Source organism: Balearica regulorum, chromosome 12 (assembly GCF_011004875.1).
Source record: "Balearica regulorum gibbericeps isolate bBalReg1 chromosome 12, bBalReg1.pri, whole genome shotgun sequence".
Classification (NCBI taxonomy): domain Eukaryota; kingdom Metazoa; phylum Chordata; class Aves; order Gruiformes; family Gruidae; genus Balearica; species Balearica regulorum.
In genome coordinates, this window is record NC_046195.1 from 9,188,675 (window position 1) to 9,211,351 (window position 22,677).

General features: G+C 38.5%; 1 protein-coding gene across 10 annotated transcripts in view; it reads left to right on the forward strand.

Moving 5' to 3' along the window:
- RAB27A (RAB27A, member RAS oncogene family) overlaps window positions 1-22,677 on the forward strand; it is a 36,256-nt gene that overhangs the window by 6,065 nt on the left and 7,514 nt on the right. For 2 of the 10 annotated variants that reach the window (XM_075764108.1, XM_075764107.1), the window contains exons 2-3: window positions 7,492-7,609; window positions 21,266-21,438. In XM_075764108.1, the coding sequence (XP_075620223.1) occupies window positions 21,286-21,438 (153 nt within the window). In that variant the 5' untranslated portion in view covers window positions 7,492-7,609; window positions 21,266-21,285. Of the gene's footprint in view, window positions 1-7,491; window positions 7,610-14,358; window positions 14,483-15,210; window positions 15,278-16,631; window positions 18,835-19,300; window positions 19,338-21,265; window positions 21,439-22,677 lie in introns of all 10 variants that reach the window. The other 8 variants (XM_075764104.1, XM_075764098.1, XM_075764103.1 and 5 more) reach the window with 8 other exon arrangements.

A 22,677-nucleotide genomic window follows, 5' to 3' on the forward strand; every position in this document is an offset into this window, starting at 1 on the left:
TAATAAAGCATGTATGTTGGGTAGGAGGAAAAGAAAAGTTGATTCATTTTTTTATCATAAAAATGCAAGTTTTCTGGTTTTCTTGTATGTCTCTGTCAGTCTTGCAAGTATGTTTCATATTAGTAGTTGCTATGGGAAATTACATGCCTCCTGCAAATCCCTACTGATAATTGCGTGGCTGACATGGAGTGTGATGCATCTTGAAACTTCAGGGTAACACTCAAAGCTAGCAGTTGTGGGAGTTGTTTGTGCTGTTTTATGCAAGATTTGCATGAGAGATGAATTGCTGTTATTGCCCATGGGATGGTGCTTTCCAGGTCTACTTTGAAGCCTAGCTAACATTTGGAATGTGGATTATAGCAAAAGGTAGGATAGGTTCTTTTTGTGGTTTTTTTTTTTTTTTTAATTGCAAATATTAATCGCAATTTCCCTCCTCCCACTTGTTGTGTTCCAAACCAAACTTTATGCATAACTTAATACAACCCAAAATACAGGTATTGGGTTAGGTTTTAGCCCTGCTGGTATCTTCCATTTGCAACAGGGTATTTCTCATCCAGCACTTTAAGGTCTTGTGCACATAACATGTGCTCCACTGACTTTCTCCTCTAACAATGATTCAATTTGACAGGTCTTTTCTGCTGGGGCATGAACTGTCTGGCCATACTTAATTTTTTCATATTCTTTCTTGCATTAGAATAGTGTCAGGATAGACATCTCTGTACAGAGATGATGCCATCCAAGTTTGAAGACAGTACTTGTCTGAATTTGATTGTATTTCTTCTGAATTTGATAGCAAAAGTCTCATAATTTTAGTTTGGATAAATGTAGTCCTAAGTTGGAGGAGTTAAAGTAGTAGTTTATTTAATGTTCTTTAGCTGTGAAGTAGAAGACTATAAATCTTATTTCATAGTTTTGTAGAATTGTCAGTTTGGATATAGCACCCAATACACAGGACAGAGCCTGGGATCCTGCTGTGTGTCAGTAGAAGCTGAAGAGCAGGCTTTGGAAGAGCTATAGAGAGAACATGCTGCAAAAATAGAATCATGCTTTCTAGTAGGTTTAAAACCAAAGCAAAACGCTCACAAAAAACCCCACCCAAATTTGAGCTGCTAGTACAATGAAATTCAATTAGATTTTATTCTATTAACTTTTTATTTTTAGTAATAGATGTACTTAAATGTAATTTGCTTTTAAATAGAAAATGTCTTTAAATCCACATTGGAAGTAAATGTAAAATTAAATGATTGTCACAATATGTGCTACGGCTAGTCTGGAGCAATACATGTACAGCTTGGCCAGCTAGTGGGTGCCCCTAACAGAACTGAAAAACCGTAACTGCCAGCTTTCAGTGGAAGTGTGCATCCTTTCCTTTATCCAGCTGCCAACTTTTCACAAAGTGTATAGAAACTTCATATCATTGCGGCTTCTCCCCCTCTGTGAAGAAGCATTAAAACTGATCAACAGATTCAAATGTTGGGGGAGAAGGCAGAAATGACAGAAATTCAATGTCTCTGCCACTCTCTCTAATAAGCTTTGTTTCCTTTGGAAACCAGGCTAAGAGCCATGTCCTCATTTCAGCTTTGTTTTTTGCATCGCAAATTTGGAGCTTTGCTCCAAGAAATCCTTATTGCATTCGAATCTCCAGTGTGGTGTGTTGAGCCATGGGGAATTTTTCTTCAGCCTTGCATCCTGAGGGGTCGTGAGGAATGGGAGCAGTAACATTTTTTGTAATTGGGATCCCGTCGCGCAGGGAGTGAAGTAGGGCCAATGGAATTGGGAATATACTCCAGAATTGCCACCTTTACAAGCCCAAGTTAGTTATACTTAGGGAGTCACTGAAGACATGTGAAAACGAAGGAGCTCTAATGTTAATGATGTTCATGGTTTAAGAAATGGTAGAGGAGAAAAATAGGCATCGTGTTTAGTTCGGTTTCACATGCTTCATTGCATGGAAGATCAAATAATACTATAGGACAAAAGGAATACCTTGCTTTAGCTCAGAAGAGGCCTACGTCTGTGTCTGTCAAATAGTGCAAATAACTACCCTTTCAATTTTTGCTCCTGAGAGCAGATTTAAAGTGTGAAAGACATTGTCAACTTATGAGGAGAATGAAGGACCACTTGTCCTATTAAGTAGATTTACAAAAGATGTGAACAGAGTCTTCTTGTGCTGGAAAGAAAACCCAGCTGTGTCCAAAGTGGAACTCTGCTGAGATCAGTATTAAAAAGCAGTGCCTTTTACTTGGCAATGACATATTGGATCAGGTAGTGCAAAGAACAATTGCATATCAATTAAGCTTAAGTATGAAGAAAAATATGAAAGCAACTTTCAAAACTGTATTAATATTATAGGATTGTAAACATTGAAAATCCTTTCTAAGGAAGGTGTAGTGCATGTGTTCCTTCACATTGGTACAACAGCTTTCTGTAAAGCTGCTGGTTTTTAGTTAAAAAAGCCCACACTTAGTCACCAACCCTTTTAATACATAGATAAAGATCATTGATCTAAAATGAGATTTGTAACTCTTCAGACTGAAGATAAAGACATCAGATTATTAGCGTGCTTTTACAGCTTCTTACCAAAATGCAGGGATGCTTCTGTCTGCATTACTGTTCTACGTGCAATCATGCAATCAGGCACTCACTTCATAAGTTTTACAAAATGTGGAACCAGCATAAGTCTCTCAGAAGAGCTGTAGCATGCTAAGTAATTAATCTATCTTTAGGTTAAATATTCCTCTTTTAAATACAGATGATGTCATCTGAATCGTGTGAATCTTGCCAAAATATTGTTTCCTACATGCAAAAGGATCAAATTTCATTTCAGTCAAAATGAATAATCATGTTTATTCTTACCCTAAGACATTTTATTGCTGTTTTAAATACAGAACTTTTTATTCACCATTTCTTGCTGTCTTAACACCTTGTACATGGACACTATTTTTTTCTATTATTTTCTTTCTAATATTTCAGAACTGTAATGAGAGAGAGAACACCTGATTCAGGAATTAATTTTTTAATTTTCTTTCCCTTTTAAATCAGGTCTCGAGCAAGCACCTACACTCTTGGCTTTGCCTCTGGATAAACTGTGCCTACACTGACATTAATAGAAAGTGATGTGGAGGCAGTAAACTTGTAGTTCAACAGAATTGACAAATCAATTAGATCGTTTGGGGTAATTTTACTAGTCTTTTCTGAGATACTAACAGGTTTTTCAAATATAAGCAAATTTTATTTCAGGAATCTTTTGATGTTTTTCCTATGAGAAAGATGACAGAATCTGGTCTCAAGTTTTCCAAAGTGCTGATGTTGAGTGCCCAATTGCTGAGAAGGATTCCTGTCTTCAGGCAGTATAATGTTCCATGAAAACAAAATTGATGGTTTTAATTTGTTAATTATTTTAGTGCTAACTTTTTTTTTAATTATTCTTGAAGAGACCCTGGTAAGTCTTGGAAGTTAGTCATCTAGAGCCTCGCTTGGTGGGGACTATTTTTAAGCAGCTCTTTTCTGTATAAAATGCTGCTGACCTTAAACATACCAATACTTTATCTCTTGCAATGCTAAAAGAGAGCTCTGTCATCATTACTAGGAACTCCTAGATTGGCTTATAGTTGAAAGAACAAAACATGAAAGTTTTACTTTAATCTGTGGTATTACTAAATATTTAACAGTTGTGCCTTTTGGGTAGCAGGAAAGCCTGCCTGACCTACTTTCATTTTAATCACTGAAGGGGTATTTCATAATTTGGTGCTGGCAAAGTTCAGCTATTACATTTCTGATGTGAAAGCTGATCTTCTGAGTGTGGGTTGTCTTTTCTTTTTTTCTTGGAGGGATATTGGTGAGAGGAAAGCAGAAAAAAAATCAGTGTAAAGGATTTTGTCTCCTTCTTTCAGGTTTTTTAGCTCTGTCTTGAGGTATTGGCATGTTACAGCGTTTATGGACTGCTGTGACAGTAGGTAGCAAGCTCATTTATGTGACAGCTGGTCAATATTCCTTTGCAGCGCATTCCATCAGCCCCTCTAATTTTTTCCAGAGTGTGTTTTTGTGAGAAGCTGACTTTCTTCCAAGGAAACAACTATAATTCTGTTTTACAGTTGTAAGAATGTGTCTGTACCGATTAATATGTTCATTGTTCTATTTACTTTTTTCTCACCTTTTCGTTTTGTACTTTGTAAGGTATTTTTCTCACTGTGAAATAATTGCTGTATAGCATGTGCTCTGTCTCTTCTTGAAGTCTGCCACCATATATGCAAATCAGTTCATAAGCAGTGTCTCCCAGAGGCTGCTTTTCTCCCTCTTGCATTTTTTAAGTTTCCTCTTTGATTGCCAGTAGAGGTTTTGTGGCACAGATAAGATTTGTGGATGCTAACAAATAACATTACCCTTGGCTGCTTGCCGATTGGTTTTTCATTCCATAGTCTTGCGGGTTATCTGTTGAATGCATGTGTGAAAACTATGGCTATTGGTAAGGGCATGCTGAGTTTTTAGTTTATGTTGGAAAAAGCTGAAGAGGAGACCTCCAACAGAATTGGGTAATTGTGGGGTGGCGAGAGTGGAGGCGGTTGACGATGATGTTAGGTGAGTTTACAGCTTTTGGCTTTGAAAACAGAGATGAGTTGTTCTGTAGCATTATCTGAAATGGACTGTTGCTAGATACTCTTCTTCCCCTATTTCTGTCTCTAGTGGCAAATGCCTTAATTCCTGCAAGAGCCATGGTCAGACAGGGAACAATCCAGCATTTTCTTCTAGGAGAAACACCTGCTACAGGACAGTTCGGACACTTGCAGCTTTTCTCAAGAGCATGGAATGTATGAAGGCAAATATTGTGGTGCTTGTGATGAAGAATGCTGTCCGCTGTGTTTGACTCTTCTCAAATTTCCTCCTAAATTCCTAGGCCCGTATAGCATAGATCATTTTTACAAGATGACCATAAATTCCATGCATTCAGGTCATCTTGTTCGTAAAAATGGTGGGAAGATCTAATAACTAAATAGGTGGCCATTCCTTTGTAGAGCTGTAGTTTCAAAAGTAGATTTTACAATTTCAGGCCTCTACTGGTGTAATTTTGATCCCCTGCATAAACTTAGAAAATGTCCAAGCTCTTATAAACCCCCAAGGCTTGGGTAGCAGTGAGAAGAAGGCTTACCTTGGGTTGGCTGCAGTGGTTCCTGTTCAGCTGCTGCCATACCGTTTGCGCATGCTTCCTGCCACCACTCTAGGGTTGGCTCAGCTGTTTGTGCAGCATTTGCTGAGAGCTGCAAATGTGTTTGTTGAAAACCAGAGACTTTAAATAACCAAACATTGATATCCTCTCAGTTTGTAAACTGAGGCCCTCTGTTTTGGTACTAACTCTGCAGTTTGAAATCAACATAACTTCACCCTTGAAAAAAAGCTTTATTTCAACTGTACCTTCCTAGCAAAGTCTTACTGGTTTGGATAAAACCCTTTCTTGGAAGGAGGAAGGGAAAATTAGTTGGTATTCCTCATACCAAGTTGGTGAGAGGAAAGTTAAGCAGCCTCGTTTCGTCCTGAAGTCAAAAGCTGAGGCCTGGGAATTATTTATGAATTGCTTTCTCCTTAAAGATGGCAAAAATCTTACTGTGTGGAAGAGTTTGAACTCGATTTACACTGCTGGTTGAGACTTCCAGATGGGCAGTTTTTGTTCAGCATGTGTAGCCACCCCCCCCCCCCCCCCACCCCCCCCCCCCCACCCCCCCCCGGGCTGTTTGCAACATGGCAAAAGAGTTGTTGCTTTGTCTGTCAACACTTCTTATCCTGTTCCTCCTTCTGCGCTCTGGAGCAGTTACCAGAAGTTCTCGAGTCCTTGTGGTCTGAATATTTCTTCACAATAAACAAATGTGCTGGTATTGATCAGGGAAGCAGTTAAAGTTTAAAAATGCTCATGTTGCTGAAAATTGAACACTAACGTCTTTATTGCATGTGGGAGTGAAAAAGGGACTTGTTATATTCTTCTGAAACTGTGATGAAATTTATGGAAGATTGGAATCATCAAAGGATGGGTAGAGGTTTAGAAATTATAACTTGTAACAAAATGTCAAAGAAATGGATTTTAGTTAAATCTGGAAAAATCCTAAGGTGGGGCATGAAAAAGTGTTCTGCTGTAGATAGCTGTTTGCCCCCTTTGTATAACAGAGCTTAGACGTTCACTGGGGAAAGGGCAATAAACTTTCCCTTGATTCGGAGGAAAGGAGGTGAGATAGTTGAGCGCTGAAATAAGTGAGTTCAGGAGCTTGTGCAATTGTCTTTGTTACTGGTAGACAAACACATTAAGGATATGTTAAATGTTGTAGCAGGCGGGCTGCAGCGCTTCTTAAATGGTAAGACTGGAGAGTAGTCTTAGAAACTTTCTTAATTTCCTTTTTTACTTCTCTGCTCTTGAAACACTGTGAGGAAAGCAACTGAGACGAGAGGGTTGTGCAAGGCGACCTATCTTCTGTAAAAGCTCACATATGTGGTGAGTGCAAAACTCGCTTTATCCACACCTCTCAGTGCTCTGCTGTTGGCATCTTGTAATGTCAGGGGCATTTGTGAGAGGGGACGAGGCCTCATGGTGACTACAGGTGGCTGTGTAGTTCCTGTCATCCCTTGGACCCAGCACAGGGACCTCTGTCCAGCGAATGCTGTCATGCAGGTAACCGGTGCTGTAACGCGGCCAGACGTGTGAATCTTGCCTGTTGGGTGCCCGTGTTAACAGGTCCTGATGAATGGACTCGTCGTTGAGGAAGAGTTGGCTTACATGTTAAATCAGTAACTTTTTCCTTGAAATTATTTAAACGTTTAAAATGTCAGCATGTGTCTCTTAGGATTGGGCAGAGGGAGGCTTGCAAATTTAGATACAGTAGTTCAGAAACTCTGTTTTTTTGTTGGAGCTTGTTGCCACCAGAAGTGGTTCAGCAGAAGGAGCTGGACCTGGATGCCCACAAAGCCCTGTAGTGCTGCTGCCACTGCCCTCCCAAATGCTCCCAGCCCCTTCTCACATGGTCTCATTCTGGCGTCTGTGCCAGTTTCGTTACTGGTAACTTTTTCTGCCATCTGTAAAGGCATAAAATAAAACCAGGCTCAAAACTGAAATTCTCCATTAGATTTTGGAAGCTTTTGGTGCTCGCTGTGGTTTGTTATAGTAGACTACTGAGTTTGCTGTATTTTATTTTATTTTTTCATAGTGAAACATACTGCAACTTCCTCTCCCTCGGTGACCAGAAGGAGGAGAATCATCAGTTTAAGCACAGGCTCAGTGTTTGCTACCTGGTTTAGGGAGATCTAGCTAACTAGGTTGCTTAGTTTTAAAATGAGGAAAAGAGATCAGTTGATCAGTCAGCAAGACCACATGACAGGCAGCTGAATGTAATTAGGTGGGTAGAGTGGTTGTGTGGGGCTGGCAGCTTTGCACATTAGTGTGACTGTCAGAGCTATTATTTTGAACTACACTATTTTGGTTTTATTTTCTTTCTCTGCTGATTCTACCTGCAGATGAGAAACGGCTCTTTTTGCATGACTATGGTATTCAAGAGATCTGGACTGAGTGAGGAAACTCACCACTGAAGTACCCTTGGAAAACTACAGATCCATTTGCAGCTGTTAAGCATAGGTATGTAAATACTTTCTCTTTTTATTTATTTTTGTAAGATTTATTACATTGTTTTCCTTGAGCTGACAGTTGTGTGCCAACTGTTCCTCTGTTAAGAGCTTTGAAACAATGTTGGTATACTTTTGACAAACTACCTGAAATATTTTCATTTTGAGAGAGAGTTCAGCATGGCTGCATCCTCATGTTCTAGAGGGGGAAAAAGTAAACTTGAAACTGGGAAGTATACTGGCTTATGTAAAACATAGGCTTTGAGTTTAAATGACATAACTGCAGCTCTTTGGTACGTCTTTGGTCGTTGCTTTTCACAAAGAAATCAGTCAGATTTAAAGACAAACCTGGGTAAGTTTATCAGTAAGATTAAAATAAATGACTGCAGTGACCAGTGTCTGGATTCAGTAACGATAAGATGCCCTTCCTGGTCCCAAGTCATCAGCCTACATTTCCTTCTGTGTTAAGTCAAACTTGTTCCACAGTTAGAATGTGGAATGAGACCTTTGATAATAAAGCGTACTGTGTAAATAACATTTCATAATACAGAACAAAGTAACTCAGTATTTTTTAAATGTTGTACAGCTTGAACTTTTTTCCCCTCTATTTATTCCTGTGCTCTCATTAACATATTTAGCTAAATTATACTTAATAAAACAGTCCTTTAGAATGGTGGGTCTTTTAACTGGATTGTGCACCAATGTTTTTGTTCTCATGTGTACTAAATGTATTGATGATAAAAGGAATAAAAATGGTGTGTTGCACGGTCTGTTATTTTTAATTAGCGAAAGAAATTGGACTGCAAGGAACCATGAGAGCTCATCTAGTTCACAGTCCTTGTTCAATCATATAGTAATGGTTTCAATCTTAAAATTAATTATGGTAAAGGCAATATGGGGGTGGGACCTTATTAGTGTTTTGTATCTCCTCTGGAAGAAACTCAAAATGTGCCCATCTGACTAAGCCATTCCTTGCTGCCCCAAGCATGAATTTGTAATCAGGCATCATTTCTAGCCCATGTGTTTGCCAGCATTTTTCTAATCATGGACCAAAACTCCAGGTTTTGTAGACTTTAAATAACCAAGGAGGAGTTGTGCAGAGTACAGAAAACAGTGTTCTCCACTTCTGTGGGAAGGTCACAAGGTTTTCCCAGAGTTTTAGCTGATGTCTAGCATAGAGTGTCTTAAGATGATTTTTCTAGTCCTGATCATCACTCCTTGGCTTGCATTTATGAGAAAGAAGTGACCAATTCATAAATGTAGTTAAGTATATTTTCTTGCTGTTTCCTTATAGACATCCTCAGTGTATGAAAAAGCTCATGTAAAGTAACTGGGAGGAAGGATTTTTCTGAACACTGATGCTTGACTTAGTGGGTTTTTTTCTGTGCTGTGCTGGATGGGTTGGTTGTCGTAGCTGTTTCATTGTACTGTTATATAATGCTTTTCAATTATTACATTATGTGTGCATTTTGAATGTGGGTTACAGAAACAATTTCTAGCACATTTTAGGGTAGTGATTTCTAATAGCCTAATTTATTTGAGGATTGAATTTTGATAATGTTGGGATTCTGTTGTATAAAGCAAAACAATATTCTAGCATGTGGTGCTGCTTCCCTTTCCCTCACCATACTCACAGTGGGTTTCAGTATATTTGCCTTTTTCCAGCATGTCTTTTGTTTACAATGCAATCTTAAACAAAACACCCTTAGTAATTAAGCCTGGAAAAGACAAAATAGGAATCTAATTTAACTGGATTTCTTTAAATGTGTCACTAAGAATGGCATCAAAGAGAAGTTTTAAAATTTTTTGCCTTTAAAAAAGCAAATTGAAAAAAAAAGACCAAAAAAAAATTTTGATACTAAACAAAATTTAAAGAATGAGCTCAAAAAATTTTAAAAGCAGTTAATGGAAAAAGACCTGGAACATATCCTAGTGGAATGAGGGAAATAAGCTCTAGTCAAAGGGAAGTAGAAATAACTTTTTAAGGAGAAAAAGTTAAGAGTAACTTTTCTTTGGTCTGAAATGTTTGACTTCATGACTAGGAAATAATATAGCTCCTACTTCTGAATTTTGTTTAAACACTGTCATAGGGATAAAGTTTTTTTACAAAAATTCAGTTTTGATGCATTATGGTGCAGCTGTTGGTATAAGCAGAAGGAGAACTGGGATCTTGGTGAGGTGGGAATTCTCTGGGAGTGAGTGGGTTGGTGTATGTCAGCATGGCTCCACTACAGGCACTGCAGCTGTACTGATTACTGCTGAGATTTTCTTTTTTTCACATAATGAATTTGTTTTTACTGGAATGTCTTTACTGGATATTTATTTCCTTCTATAGGAAATCATATGCACTCATTTAAAATCAAACTGAACACTGCAACCCAAAGTCAATCTTTTAATAGAAGATGAAACAGCAGCGCCTACTTCAATGAGTCTTTTCAAATAGAAACTCTTGTTAGACAGTACCATTGCATACTCCCAGTTTCTTGTGACTTGTGCACAGAAGCGCATAGCTGAATAGATTCTTTCATATCTACTTACCCTTTATATCCTGTTGTTCATTTCAGAGGTTTGATGCCTCCCTCAGTCATAATGTAGAACATAAAAAAAGGCAAATAGTTAAATGAAGTTGAGTTCTCAGTTTGCATGAGATTTTCAGATTGTTCATAAGTATGCAAAGTTTTATACTTAGTGTTAAGTCAAGAAAGCACAGTCTGAATCCACTGTGGTGTGAAAACTACATATGCATTTCCTTGATGCAGTTTTCTACAGGGAACTTGCACTTGCCTGGATCAATTAGAGCACTGGCGATTTATTTTCTTAGAATAGCTTTGTGTATTTTTCTGGAACTTGGGTTATAGAGGTGGTTGTTCTGTAAGCTCGCTGCTGCTAAGCCATTTATTTGCTATAGCAGAAACATTCTGAATAATAATTTTAGTGGAAGACTTCTGGGGGGAGAGGTAGGCAATTGCTTGTTATTGTAGGTCAGTTAAAGTGAAACTTGAGGACACTATATGTCTGCATGAAATGTTAAGAAAGAATTCTGCAGGAAGGCATCTACAGCATGAAAAGCTGGCAACAGCTGCCAGGTTTCAGCCAGAGGTGTTACTCTACAGCCATCTTGGGGCCCTCCCTCAATCCAGGTATGACAAAAATGAATCGTATAGGCAAACCATGGCATTAGACTTGTGATTTTTTTTTTTTTTAATTTTTATTTTTTTTCTTTCCTTGCAGGGCTTATACATACCTCCATGACAAGAATTAGCGTAAGAAATTCTAGTTTGCTGTGCCGTTTATCTGAGCAGTCTTTGCTGTATATCAAGATTTAACTATTATTCATGCTGTAATACAGGATTCTGATCAGAGCAGTAAGATAAATAGTGTTGGCAACTCAGGTTGAAAAACAGCAGGTTTTTTGAATGGAAGCTTTGTGTTGTGCAGTTCAGCCTGCTTGATCGGTGCTTCTTTTGAATTATTCCTTCCCTGAAGCTCTAGAAAAGAAGCTGTGCTAGGATACGAATTGAAGCAAACATTTTGCCAAAGCACTGTCTGAATATCTTGGCAGACTGCAGAGCCTCAATAGAAAGCTTGGACAGAGTTAGTACATGCTGCAGTTCTGGAGCTGTTCAAGTAGAAGATTTGGTGACTTGTTGAAAGTATGAAAAATAATTTCAGTTCTTGTGGAAAAAACCCCACCCTGTCAGTTTAGGTCTGCTTTGTTAGAAGAGTTTAAGAGTGATACTTCTGAGCCACAAGTGTGCTCCAAAATGACTGTGTCTTGCTGTCATAGATCAAGATTTCTGCTTTGCTGTCGCACGTTAGTAACTTCCTGAAGAGAACGGGTCATGGCCTATTGAATACCACCTGGCTCTATTTCAGGCAGAAGTGGTGTTTTATTATGTAATGGATAAGTGAAATTATGCCCAGAGTATTCTCAGGAAGTTATTTCTAACCTTTTCATAGCATTTATGAAACATGGAAGCATCACATATGCTTACTATTTCCAGACATGTTTACTAAAAACTCTTGTCCAGTACTGGCTGAAAATAGGAGCTATTACAGACTCTGAAATCAAAGGCTCAGTTCCTTTTTGAGACCTCTTAAGGGCAAATTATTTACAACTGACCCATCTCTCAATGTCTTTGAAGTGTCATGCTGCCAGCCTGTAGTGCTCTGACTGTCTCTACATTGCAGTGGTTGCCAGCATGATCTGGACTAGATGCAGTGAACTCAGCACCTGCAAAGGTGCTTCTGTCAAGGTTTTAGGATTTTTAAAGTTTTAGGAGAGGTGAATGCTAGCTGTGAGCAATGTTACCGATCTAGATACATCCTTCCATCTCCATCCATGTGCACCACTTCCCTGCTTAGCATCTTTGTCCCTTGTGTTTCGAGTCCTATCACATTGGATTTGAGATTAAGAAGTAGAAGGAATAACCTTTTCTAGTTACTGGACAGAGTTTTTCTCAACTGACAGTTTTGCTTGCTTTCCCACAGATAACTATAAACTTATTTTGCCGTTTTGCTAGATCCATTTAAGAAACCCTTCTAATTAAGTATTTCCACAAATAACAACTTATTATTCCTAATGTCATGCTTGATATTAATAGATAATAGAGATTTTGCAGTTAATTAGAAATGGATATTGATTAGTCCTTCAGTCAATAACTTTGATAACCAGTAAGTTTTCTGGGGAATACAATATTTTCAGTGCTGGCTGGAAGTGTGATCTGACACATCAGTCTTGCTCCGAAAGGCCACAATGCCTTGTGGTTAGCTGTTTTCATTTGGCAGGTGTAGACAGACTAACTTCTGATGCACTTAAAAATCTTTGGATATTTCAATGTTATCTAAGTAATGAGAAAACTTTTAACTTTTATTTATTTTTTAATTAATTTTTATTTATTTATTTATTAACTATTAACCGAGGAATAAATAGCCAGAACAAAATGTAGGAAATGCTATATACGGTGTTATTTGTTGTTGAACTAAATCAAGTAACTTGCACCAAACATAAGGACAGATCACAATAGTATAGAAAAGTAATAATGCTAAAGAATAGTAGCAGCTGCAAAAAAAAAGAAGTAATTTTTGTTGCATCTTCCAATCAAAAAGCAGAGTTAGCAAGGAACAGAGTTTACCTCCTATAAAAAACAAGAGAAGCAAATATTTCCCAATCCAAAGGACGAAAAGCTGGATTAAGTTCTGCACTGAAATTCTTTCTTGCCTCATCCCTTTGTACGTTTACCCGCATCATGTTAGATGAATGATGCAGTTTTATAGTCCCATTTCTATCATATTTGTGTGGGTTTCCCTTTTATCTAACAGTGACTAGGAGATATCTTCAAGTTGTCTGTTGCCTGACCTTCTCCATAGACTTGTAATTGACTAATCATGATAATTTGGTTTTGCCAGTTTATTTCCCTCTAATGCAGCATGTATCTTGTATCCTTCATAAGCTTGGCAGCGTGACCTTTTGGAGAATCATTATCTGTATTCCAGATATCTGTCCTACAAAACAAGGTGGAAGGAAGCTAAGAACTTTCCTGCCCTGAAGGAGAAATATATATATATATTTTTTTTTTTTTAAAGAAGCTGCAAATTATTTTCCTCTGGTTGTTTACAGTGCGTGCTTTAATGGGCTTAAACAAAGAACCTGGCCTGACTAAGGTGTATTGCAGCCTACTGAATCACCCACATAGGCAGAGCATAAAATATAATACTTTCTTTAGCATGAGTACATGCACATGTTTTCCCTGAGATGTCGCTTCATTCATATTCTAACTGCACATATGAAATACTGTGCAATACTCTTTTTCCTTACCTTTCTGGAGTTGGAAGTATTGCTGAATGAGTGGGTGGCAAACTTCTGGATATTTCCCTCCTTCTGTGAATACCCTCCAGCTGTGTGGATGAAATCCTGGTGGGTCTTGTCTTGACTGAAAGAGTTGGAAACTGTAAATCTATGTAAGACTGTCGTTCACAATTCCTTGATACTGTCAAGAGCAGGTACAGCATAGTGATGTGTTACAAATGCTAAGGTTAGGCTGTGGATGAGCTATAAGCTGGATCTCAAAGCAGTCAGAATTGTCACATCAAGGGAGGATGCTGGGCATCGCTCTGAATTTCCTGTTTATAAGTTAGCAAAAAAGCCTGGCACGTTAACTTGTAAGGCATCATGGCTTAATGTATTTATTAGAGGGACAGTTGTTGTGAAATACAGGGAACTGTATTTAAAAAAAAAATATTTTTTTTTGCTTCATTTTTCCCAATTCACTCTGGAGTTTATTCACATGGTACAGATGTTTGCTTCAGTGCTACAACTTGAAAGCAACTTCTGATGAGAGTTCAAAGAGGTAATTTGGGAGGCAAAAGATCTCAGTACCAGGAGGGGGACAGGTCCTCTGAGAGAGTTCAACTGTTTTCATCAAATACTGTTGCAAATCTTTATCTATCTACAGTATTTTCTTACCCTGAAGCATGAAAATGTTAAACACTGATGAGGGAATAAAGATGGTACTGTGCTTTTTGCAGAGAAGTTGAAACTACACAGAGATCCTTCCGTGTGGGTGACGTTGGAGTATCACCTGCAACATTCCTGGGTTTATTTTCCTTTTTTTTTTTCAATTCCATGCAGCCTTTCATTCCTTTACGTAACTGAGCCATTCTTTGAAATTCAACCTCCTTTTCATTGGTTTGGTTATGCTGAAATGCAGATGTAGTTGCAAAACTAACTGTTGTTTCCTTTCCTGGCTTCTCCATTCCCAGTTTCCCCTGGTTTTCTGGAAACAAAATCCAGAAGCTGCTGTTCCCTTGCCTGGCCTGTTGTGCAAGGTTCTCACCACATCTGCAGACCTGTTGCTTCACTTACCCCTTTGTGCCCCCTTTCTGGGTAAGACCACGATTTTATGCTTGGCATCTCCCATTACAGCTCCTTCTCAGAGTGCTTTGTGTGCCTGTCAATTCTTGCTCTGCAAAATTCTGCAGTTCTAGCAATGCTGACAGCTGACAAAATGTCATAGAGCACCTGCAGCTGAGATGGAAGAGACATCAGCATTTGGAAGCTAAAGCCTCACAGCCTATTTTTTTGCATGTATTTTTGTAGACTCCTATATGTATCCTGAGCAGCCTTAAAATGACTTAGATCCTCCAATTCCTTAGAGTTCCTCTATAGGGACTATAAAGGTGATAATGGTAACTAAAAAGGTGATAACGGTAACATGTCAAGTAAAGCAGTTGAGCGTAACCAGAAGATAAATGCTCGGAGCAGCTGAATGCCTTCCCCTCATTTGTGAAAGGAAGGCATATTTTCCTTCTTGTTATTTATGCTACAGAAAAGTCCCAGAAGTTGCAGAAAGTGTCATTTTGGCCAAAATTAAAGCAAGCCAGGTCATATATTTTCCTAAGGAAAAAATAGTGCAGCTTACAATATTTCAGTAAAGTGCATATTTATTAACTCTCTTCCCCAGCGTAGCAGTTACTTGAGTTTATAAAAAATTGTTGTCAACATTTGTTTATATTATATTTGTACATATCTGGCAGCTTTCAGCCAAAGGCACTTCTAATAAAGTGTTGACTAAGTAGGAACATTGTTTAACTCTCTGTCCCTTGTTTCGACAGAGCTGGCCAGTGTCTGACGGTGACCAGTTTTGCAAGCGTTACGGAGCTACTGAAGCCTTAGAGCAGGGTGAGGCTGTTCACTACGCTTCACCCACACTAGGCAAGAATGTGGTTATTGCTTTGCTGTAGTGTGATGGGAGTGCTGGTACGACAGGATTAGTGAACGTATTCCTTTGAGGTCCAGATCACTTAGTGCTTCTGCTGTAACAGATCAGGTGATGTGTAAAACAGCTATTGAAGTTGTTTAAGTCTGTGTAGTGCCTGGTTGAGCAGCCTTTTTATTATGAATTTACCCGCACTTGCAGAATGATCAAACCTGTACAAATGCATTATTACCATGTACTAGTATTCACACGCTGTCCATCGAGAGACCTGCAGTATTTTCCTTTTTTATCTGTGTGGGATTTGGACTCTTCTTCCCCCAATGCCCATGTCAACTCTTTAATCATAAGCAATCATAAGCATGCAGCCTCAACTGCTTTTTAAGAATCAAGCTGTATTTGGGGAAACCTTCATTTGCAAACCATTTTTGAACTTTAAATAGCATTGACTTTTTCATGGTATATTTACAAATATGGCTCTATTATATACAAATACAGTGGAACCTTCTTTAGCAGACGCCAACTTTTTCACCTATTGCACTCTGCTGTTGCTGTGACAGATGCCAAGGGATGTAACCCTTCACTGCACTCCCTCCGTCCATTGAAGGCTGGATCTCCCTCGCAGGGGGAATAAGCAGACTTCACTGCTGTTTGGCTCCTACCTCTAGGATGCAGCCTAGTGAATGTCCCACTATTCCAGTGGGACCTGGTTCTCCTGAGCAAAGGTGGCAAGGCCAAGACAAAACTCATCTGTCTGTAAGATCTGCCTGAAAGCTGAGCGACACTTGCAAAAGGTGGACACTGTTAAAAGTTAACTGTAACCCTTGAGTGTCTGCTGTCCATCTCCAAAAGGATAATGTGATAAAATCCTTTGGTATCTTAAAATATGAATTAATTATTAGTCTAATATCTGTGTTTTGGCAAATTCATATGAGTATGTCTCTTTATAGTTGTGTGGTATATCCTACAGTGTTAGTCACTGGCTTTATGGCTGGCTACACTCCAGATCTGGGATGCTGGAGTGATGTCTGAATTGTACAGAGAGTCATTTTATTTGATATGAGGGAGAAGAGTGGTTTGAGTCAAACAAGTGGTTTTACTTGAGCGGTTTCATACAGAATAGTGACTTTTTTTTGCTCTTGGGACAGCTAGCTAGGTGGTGTAGTGTGGGGAGGAGCCCCCCACCCCCCTAAAGTTTCCTCTGTTAAATATGTATTGCCTCTCTGTGAAATGGGGTGGTGTTGCAGGTGTGGTCTGAAGTCATGTCAGATATACCTTATGTTCCAGTCTTTGCCAAAGAATAATTTTTCTCTTCTTCAGAAATCTATGGTAAATATGGCTTTTACCGTGGTACCCATGAGGCAGTGCGGTGCCCTCGAGTCTGTGCAAGAGAGAGAGAAAGAAAACAGCAGTTTGCATTAGAGACTGCTGTATCCTCCTCGCACCCGAGAGAGAAGGATGTAAAGCTATGAACAGAACTGAACAGCTGTGATCCACATACTCCGTCATTAAGAAGTGTTTTCATACAAAAATCTATCAAGAACAATGCAATTGCATTAAGGTGTGTGGGTGATTTAGCAGATACTTTACATCTGCTCATAGGTAGGTTGTGCACAAATCTCTTCTGAAATGCTGTTTGCCTCTAGGAATAAATGGGACATGTGAACTGTGTAATTGCTTTCCAGCCATGCTGTCAGGCGGCACCCTCCTTAGACATGGAGACATGAGGCACACCTCTTTATCTCTGAGCACCCATCAACACCCATCAACATGAACGCAAACAAATGACACGTAAGCCTCTTGTCTGTGTGCTAAAGAGGTGGTGCTAGAAAAATACTCCTACTGGAAGTACTATCTCCAGTGTGCCCTAACTATTCCTTTAGCAGAGTTTGGGGTAAGTGGTATACTTTACTTTAAATTGATGTGCTTGAGGACTGTCTGATTAAGAGCATGTTCAGATTTTTTTACACTCTGTGCGTGTGTGTGTGTACACATTTTTATTTGCATCTCAATGCCTTTTTTTTTTTTTTGGCTTGTGTTTTCATTTATTCATCTCTTTGTGCCTTCTTTCTTCTTCCCTCCATGACCTATGTACCAGCAAAGGAGTTGCATGTTTTGTGCAAGGCTAATTTGTTCAGAAAGCATATTCCCTGTCCCTGTATGCATAGGGGAATTCGTGCATGCCAAACCAATTTCCTTAATTTATTCAGGAACAACACTGCCATAGTCTTGAATGTTTTATCACACAATAGGCTTGTGATATTTGTGTCCTGGAGGCAAAAATACGAGCCTGTTAACATTGATGCCTGTTAATGTGAAAATACCTTGGACTAGGAAATCCACTGAACAAGAGCAGCACTTGCTTTGCAGAGCATTCCTTCTTGGCAAGCCACAATCTGGACATGTGCATATGTGGAGGCTCCAGAACGGCAGCTGTACAGGTGCAGCTTAAGTGATGGCTGCAGGGGTCCCGGCAGCAATCGAAAAGGCCAGTGGAGTTTTCCCAGCACTTGTTCGTAGCCCCTGTCCATCTGCATGCTAGGCAAAGTCAGAGCTGAATGGGATTCAAGGCAAAACCCTGGAGGGCTTCATGTGGAGCCTAAAACTGTCCATCAGTGAATTTTTTCAGCCAGAGTTCTTACTCTTAGAAGCAAGATTTGGGAACGTTCATTCTAAAATGAATTTAGATATTTTTATTCTTTTGTGACCTGATGAATTCTAATTGTATCATCAATTTTCTCTGATTCTTCTTTTTCTGCCTCCCACTCTCCTGATATACGAGGTATAGAAATGTGGAAGGAAAGACTGGAAGGTATGAAGTTGTAAAGCCTAATTTTAAAAAAAGCAAAATTGGAAGGAAAAATGGGATGGGTTTTTAGTGACAGGGCCATGATGTTTAAAAACTCTACAGTAGTTTTTGCTATGAATATGGTTTTTTGTGAATATATTCTTATTTCTGTTGTGTGGAGCTGGATGTGTCTGAGCACTAGGACTGCAGGTCTCGGAAGTAGAGGGTGGAGATCACTTTTTAAATATTTGTACAGGGAGGAGGACAAGGCTTGAAACTGCTATGAAAATAGCTCTTTGCATGTCTCCAAGGATAGGTTAACTGTGCAGAGTTTCACAAGAACCACTCCCTGGAGATATTTGAATAATAGATTGACATTATGGGGTGCAGTGAAAGATGTATGCATTTCAAAAGCCTAAGGAGAAAATTTCCTTTTCAAGCAAATCCTGTAGAAGGTGTTTTTATGCCCTTTCTGTGAAGGGCTCCTAGTCTTCTACCAAGTCATTCGTAAATTGTATTTGTTAGCAGTCATATAGAGAATTGAGGTTTAAGTGGTCTGAATGATGTGCCGTGTTTGGTCAGTTACTCTACAAATCAGATACGATACTAGGAATACCTTTACGTTTTACTTCCCCAAAGTCTAACCTTGACATTTCTGTTTTAACCAGAACTTCTCACCCAGCTCTGTCCAGTGGAAGGGTACAGCTGAACCGTAACAGTTTCTTAGAGCTCCAAGTAAGAGCTGTAGCGCCCTTTCTTCCTCTGTAAGGTCTTGCACAGGGTGCAAGTTAAATTAGCTTTCTTGCAACACAAATTAGCAGTGATTAGGTGGCACTATCACTTGTATCTTTTATTAAAAGTATGTTTTATATATCTATAGCTAGCTAACAAAATACCAACAAGGCAAATACTTCTGTACAAGGGGGATAGCATAGTAAAAGATATGAAAGTATCTTGTCTCTGTATAATATACTGGCCCTAACATTTGCATTTAAGCCTTTTTAAGCAACAATTAATTTAGGGGTATTGAAGCTGAGAGAACATGTACTTGAGTAGAGGGGGAGCTTATACAGCCCTTTGCTTTTGGAGAATATCTGAGGGCAAAAGAAACACCATATAAGAGATGGAAGTCTAAATCAAATGCACTCTTTAGTAAAAACCTCCTTGTTTGCTTTTTAAAATATTTTTCCCTTTCTTCTAGTGCATTTCAATGAAAAGACCTTTTGTAGAACTACAAGGTAGGCAATCTGATTTTACTTTTTTTTTTTTTCCTTCCCCAACAGGGGAAAGGATTTAAAAAACAAAATAAAACCCCTTTTGCTGGTATGCATGAGTGTGTCTAATGGATCAGGGCTTTCTTCTAAAAATGTTCTTACGTCAGTGTGTGGCTGTCTGTTCAACTTTCTTCCTGGAATATGCTGCTCCTTCAGACCTGCATGGTGGATGCAGGCTTGTGGTTGTGGTGTATTTATGTGAAAAGCTCACTAGTAACGATTACTGTGAGATTTTTTTGTTTCAATCTTTTACTCTATTGTGAAACTTTGTATTAAAACACACCAGCAGAAAGTGGATTAGCTGGCTGTGGCATGGTAGTCAGTGTGAACTCTATCACCTAAAACCTGTTTCCTGCAAGTTTTTACTGCCATCCGGGGCATAATGTAAACTGTGCCTTGGCTGGCGAAAGGGAAACTTCAAAACTGGAAATGGCAAAAAAGTATCAGCTGCTTTCCACTGACTCTTCAGTTGGAGAGTATCTGGGTGTAAATCTGACCATTGTCTGCGTTTGATCGTGGTAAGTCCAGTCATGGCTGAGTCCACTAATCACAGTTCTTGGCTGGTAACCAAGAGCTGTGCTAACATAAAGTTGAAGCTTTGAAGATAGTTTTAGCTTAATGTGGTGATTGATGCCCATATACTTGAGATATGGAGTTTGTTCCAAAAGTCAAACTGTGAGTTGGTATTCAAGAAATGAATTGATGTTTTGCCATTGATGCAAACTACTGCAGTGTTTGACTTGAAATGAATAATTTTCTTTAGTTCTAGCTGCAAATAGTTCCAAAAATACTTATTTACAGTTGAAACAGCAGATTTTACTTCTTTTTTTTTTATTTATTTCATCATCTATCTTGTATTTTTGGTATGTATGTCCCTCCTTCAGAAGAGGCAATTTAATGCCAGTTTTATGTTGCTCTGAGAATGGTTATTTTAGGCTTATCTTTTCATGTTCATTTCTGTGAAACAACATAAGGCAGCTCTCTACTGTTTGTTTTGGGGGAAGAGAGGCTCAGTAACTACTCAACAGGAAAGTACTATTGCACTTACATCATTCCTTCTAGTATGCATGAAATTTGCCAGTGATTTTTCTTATACATTCTAGCTGTTACTGCACTTTGATCAGGCTGTATCTAAGATGGTTATTTTTTCAAAGGCACAAAAAGGGCAGCGAGAAATTTCTTAAATGTGTATGGGCCACGGGAAAATGTGTGTCTTGTTTAATGGCAATTCATGATCAAGATTTAGTTTAAATTATTAACTAGCATCATGATAAAAACTTGAAAAACTTTGAAGATTGGTCCTCTAAACAAAACAAACAAACAAAAACCCTAACAAAAGCAACAACAACAATTAAATATTGCTTAGTTACTTTTCCTCCTGGTAAGAAAAAACTTTTTCAAGATTGAAAAATGGCTGTTAATAGAAAATTATTGTCATTTTTATTTAAATATAGTGGGCAGTCTGGAATTTTTTTTTTCATATGTTAATAATATCACAGTGAATGTGAGGTCAGGATTGCATTGCTGGTATGTTTAAGTAGCTTTTGCCAGCTACCATGCAGATTAAAAACGGTTCTGCAGTTCATATTTCAGATATCTCGAATACTTTGACCTTGATTTTTCAGTCTTTCCTGAAGAAGTTAAAATTGTGTAGCCTCCTCTTAAGAGGAATGTGGTGAAATTAACTATGCATTTTTTTCAGTCACAGCTGAATTTGATACTGATAACTGGCATAATTGAGAGTTGAAGGTGAAACCAGTGTAAAAAAGTACAGAAGTAGTCCTACTGCTGGATGTTTGTAGTTGAAATAATGATTTGTATTTTAAACATTTGTCAAAAGATGATTTTGCAGAGTAGTTTACTAACTAATCCTTTTTATTTTGCTTTTTCAGGTGTCTCCTGAATTCTCACTATGTCTGATGGAGACTATGATTACCTCATAAAATTTCTAGCACTCGGTGATTCTGGAGTAGGAAAGACCAGCCTCCTTTACCAATATACGGATGGCAAATTCAATTCCAAATTTATCACAACTGTGGGTATTGACTTTCGGGAAAAGAGAGTGGTGAGTTTTCACAAACTGTATGCTACTTTAAAATGGTATCTGTCTTGTTGATGGCTAGAATCTATTTTTTAAACCTGCCGATCCTTATGTTTAGGTATGTGGTCAATAGTTACTGTGTACTTAATCTTGTGGTAAGGAAATGATCTCATTTTACCTGGTTATTCTTGTTATTGTTGTGTGTTGTCCCCTCACATTTCCCCAAAGTTAAAGTAAGAAGAGCTGATTCTAAGCAACCACTTCTTACTGCTGAGCAAGTGTTGATGAGTGTATCTACTCCATGAATTGTGCACATAGTACCTGGATTAGCACTTTTATTGTTGAATTCCCTGCATAAGGAAGGATTGGGGTCTACTAAAAATATTTTTGCTGTTTGTGAACTGACTAGTGAACAAAGACTGCAATGTCGATTTTAAAACCGTTTTAAAACATGTGAATGAAATGGGATAGCATGATACATGGAGCTGATCTGGCTTCCTAAGCAGTTACCACCACCGGAGAAGAACTGTGAAAAATAAGGTAGTTGGTTTTTAATGCCTGAATTGTTATTAAACTAGGCAAATGTACTTTTGATATGAAGCTGAGTACTGCATTATGATAACAAATTGCATGCTGGTCCTTACTGCACTGAGAAACCGAGCTGGCACAAGGTTTTTTCATTCTTATGTAGAAGTATTAAATGCCTTTCAGTGTAGTCTGATGATTTCCCAGGTGTCCAGAAATCTGGATGGTGTAATCAGCATTGTGCAGACTGACTTTTGATGGATGAGATGCAGCATAGTAGTGGAAGGAGTAAATATCTTTGTGAAATTGAAAACTGGTCTCTTCAATAAATTAGTATTCCTTTGGTGGGATAGTAAATGTGGTGGGTTTACTTGATCAGCATATTTGATAACTCAGGATAAGATTTAGGTTTCGCAACTTGAATCATATAATCCACAAATTCAGCAAACGGATGTGTGTCTAAATACATGTTTGTAACTCTGGTAAGCTTAGGTACAATGGCAGTTGAAGGTAAAGAAGATGGCCTAACATGAAGTGTTCTAAACAATAAATAAATCTATTTTTATCTGATCTTTCCAAAGCTAACAGTTGGCCTTATTTGTATTTTCATGCTGAGTAAGCTCGTCAGCTTTTATTATCATCCAATTTCTGCTTTTTAAGCTATGATATGATAAGATCTACCCTCAGCTCTTTTTTCAGCAATCTTTTGGCAGCTAAGAAGAGATGTAATTATCTTTA